Source organism: Glycine max, chromosome 13 (assembly GCF_000004515.6).
Source record: "Glycine max cultivar Williams 82 chromosome 13, Glycine_max_v4.0, whole genome shotgun sequence".
NCBI lineage: Eukaryota > Viridiplantae > Streptophyta > Magnoliopsida > Fabales > Fabaceae > Glycine > Glycine max.
The window spans coordinates 10,885,445-10,889,084 of record NC_038249.2 but is presented as its reverse complement, the minus strand read 5'-3'; the positions used below and the strand labels follow the sequence as shown (position 1 = coordinate 10,889,084).

The window sequence follows — 3,640 nt, the reverse complement described above, 5'->3', positions numbered from 1 at the left end:
TGTTACAGTTTAAGAGAGTGATGATCATGGGTTAGTGTGAGAAGGGATACAGAGAACCAACTTCTCTTGTTAATTTATTTAAAGCTGTTACAGTTTAAGAGAGTGATGATCATGGGTTAGTGTGAGAAGGGACTCTGTTTTGCATGGTGGGAAATGATGTGAAAAGTGGTCGAAAGATATGTTCTACACTAGGAGCTACCAGTCTCTATGTGTTGGGACAATGTGAGGATGATTTGGCCAACGATGATACTGATAGTGAAGATTGTGTGAAGAGTGTTGAGGAATTATGTGCTAACATTTTTTTCGACAATTTCTCCACTCAGCTGAAACATTTTGGTTGCACAATGGATCTATTCTAAACAGAAATTTGGTTGCTTTTACCAAATGGGAACTCCCTTTGCCTTTACATTGATAAGCTTGGAGATAGTTACTTTCTTGTATAAAAAAAGCTACTACTAGTTAGTTACATGAATATGATAGAACTGGACATGAGGAGTAATGAATTAGAAAGAAACTGACAGAATAGAAAAAAGAATATAAGAATCTGTGATATTATAAACAGAGATGAAAGAGTACAAAGCCGGGTAGTTTAAGGAACCTAGGACCTCCCAACCCAATTACAAAATTGCAAAACTAATCCATTTTCCAAACTGATTAAGTATACTGTATGTCATGTTTACTGCCAAAAATGAGAAGAAACAACTTAGCACAAATTATGATACTACCGCAGCTTCCTCCACGCTTTTAATTTAAAAGTCCCTAGAAAACCCTTGTAGTTCTTCTAACATCTGTTTGTCAAGGTCATTACGTAATTGCTGATTTGGAGTTGGAACCCAAATGAGATGATAGTCAGGAAATTGGTGAATTTGGTGGAGGAATCCACTTCTCCTGGTCAAGATGGTGAGACAATTTTAGTAGTAGATCAGGGAGAGGTAATTCTAGCAGATCATGGAGAGGATCCAAATCAAGAGGATCATCAATGAAGTCAGAAAATTGGTGAATTTCCAGATCTAGTGGAGGAGTCCAGTTCTCCTGGTCAAGAAGATGGTGGGGTAATTCTGGAAACTGTTGATTTGGAGTTGAAACCCAGTTATCATGATCCATGAAGTGAGGCAGTTGGTGAGTTTGCAGATCTTGTGGTGGAATCCACTTCTCCTGGTCAAGATGGTGAGGTAAGGGTAGATAAGGGAGAGGTAACTCTAGTAGATCAGGGAGAGGAGCCAAATCAATATGGTCATCAATTAAGTCAGAAAATTGGTGAATTTGCAGACCTAGTGGAGGAATCCACTTATCCTGGTCAAGAAGATTGTGGGGTAATTTTGGAACCTGTTGATTTGGAGTTGAAACCCAGCTATCATGGTCAACGAAGTGAGGCAATTGCTGAATTTGCAGATCTTGTGCCATTGTTGAGGGAGGCCTACTCAGCTGGTCATTGAGGTGAATTGCCAAGCAACCTTCAAAGTCTGTCAATTGTTGTGAGGGAACCACATGCAGTTTCTCTGCTAATTGATCATTTACTGGGTTGTGTTGGGAAACTGGTTGTGAGACCAGGGTTATGTCGTGTATGCTGGGGATTTTCCTCTGTCTTTTGCTTTGTTTGACACTACTATGGTGGAGGAAAAACTTTTGGGCGTGGCTAGCAACTTGGGAGGGAGTTTTTGTCAACACAACATGTTGTGCAATGTTTGTCCAATTACTTTTACCAAATCTCTCCATCCCAATAAGAAATAACCTGTCACAAAAAGGTTAAAAGATAGTGAATATTTGAAAAACAAGGTACATAAGATAGAGAAAATATTCCTCTAAACCGAGCAGCAAAGCACAGAAATAGCAATGCTTACAAATTGAACCCAACCAATCTATATATTCTATGCAACTACTGTAAGAGAGAAAATGAAAAACAAGGGCTGGAACCACAAGGAGAATGTTGGCATATACAAAGATACAAGAGGAGACCAGCCCTGCAAGCCACAACCACAAATATCCCACATTGTAACCACCATACACATTATAAGAAAAGCATGAACTACCCCACATTGTAGCATAACCAAAACAGAAACCAGAGGGCAAGTGTTCATCATAACAAAATTGTAACTTATCCACGAGGGGTGAATTTTGTGTTCAATTGTTTCACACAAAGAAAAAAAAATCTCAAGAAGCTTATTAACAGTAGATGAATCAAAACTTAAAAATTTGAAAAACAAAAGCAATAGCTAAACTATTATCCTTTAAATGAAGGCCTGAGATATGTTTTCTTTTTTCCTTCTTTCCCAATTTAACCCTACCAATTTCTCTCTTCGCGGTTCTTGGTGCCACCTTCCACAGCACACTCCCTTTGCAACTTCTAGGACTCCGAGGTACGACAACATAGAAAATTGTTTGATTTTGTGTCGGAGAAGGGGAAATTCCAGCGGAAGAAGGGAAATTGAGAAAAGAAGAAAAAGCTTAGGGTTATAATTCAAATGCCCATAGATTAAACGGCTATAATTTTTTTACCACCCTAGAATTGTTAAAACCATAAATTAACATTTAATCTAAACTGCCACCAAGAAGAAGAGAAAAGATTTAAGGCAATTGATTCAAGAGTTTTCTACAGTCAAAACAGAAAGAAACAATCATTAAAACTCATTCCAAAAATTGAAAAGAGAGAACGAAACACAAAAAGAATTAAACTTTCTTTCTTTGACACACATACCTGTGTTCCTCTTCGGTCCAACGAGTACGCGTGTTTCTCCTCTGCAGCTGAGGCATTCTTGATTTGGCTTTTGGAGTTAAAACTTGAAAGGGTTTTTGAAACAATAGAAGATATCCGTTTGTAAAGAGAGCGAGAGACTGAGTGAAGACTCAGTCAAAGGCGCCCTCAACTTAAATAGATTTGCCCAAGTAATGCCAACCGTCCGATTTCGATGTATGTGGCTGAGATGCGAACCTCCTTGCCGCTTGCCTAGCCCTCAACTAAAGTATATCCTAATTTGTTTTGAACTGTATTGCTTTATATGTGTTATTACTAACAGCGAAAACACAGGCACGACCAGACCAGGCGTTATTATGTAGGTGTGTCCGTATCTTTATCACTAGATTAATTTCTTATCTTTCTTTTATACTTAAACTAATTTATAGGGGTATTTATGACATGGGTCACCTGCAAAGTTAAATTGATCCAATTGAATTCAAATAGTTTATATGATGTATTATTTATATATTTGGGTTAAAATCAGATGGAATCAATAAAAATCATTCATTTATAAATCCAGTCACGAGTTTAGATTTATAAATTTGTTGATCGGACCCGTAATTTTAAAATATAATATTTATATATATATATATATATATAAAGTACTAAAAATAATTTAAGAATCCAAAGTGTGGTACTAAGTTATTTGACTTTAAATACTTGAAACTATAAGTGTTGAAATTTCTTAAAGACTTTCATATATATTATTATTTGTTTTACCTTTTTTCATATTTATTGTTTTATCATGCTTATAATATTAATAAATTATATTTTATTCATTTGTTTCAAAGTATGATTGTAGTAAGTCTCGTTCGAGCAAAACTTATTACGAAAAATTAGTTTGTAGGAAATAATTATGATTCAAAGTATAGTATATTTCGTTAAAATATATTTTATTTTAATTTG

The 3,640-nt window shown here is 35.8% G+C and overlaps 1 protein-coding gene across 1 annotated transcript; it reads right to left on the bottom strand.

The window, feature by feature from the left end:
• Positions 1-537: 537 nt before the first annotated feature.
• On the bottom strand, positions 538-2,969 carry LOC102664863 (probable transcription factor At5g61620). The gene is made up of 2 exons (XM_006593701.4): positions 2,696-2,969; positions 538-1,732 (listed from the first exon to the last, which is right to left on the bottom strand). The coding sequence occupies exons 1-2, from the start codon at positions 2,749-2,751 to the stop codon at positions 850-852; spliced, it is 939 nt and encodes a 312-aa protein (XP_006593764.1). The 5' UTR covers positions 2,752-2,969; the 3' UTR covers positions 538-849.
• Between the last annotated feature and the right edge of the window lie 671 nt (positions 2,970-3,640).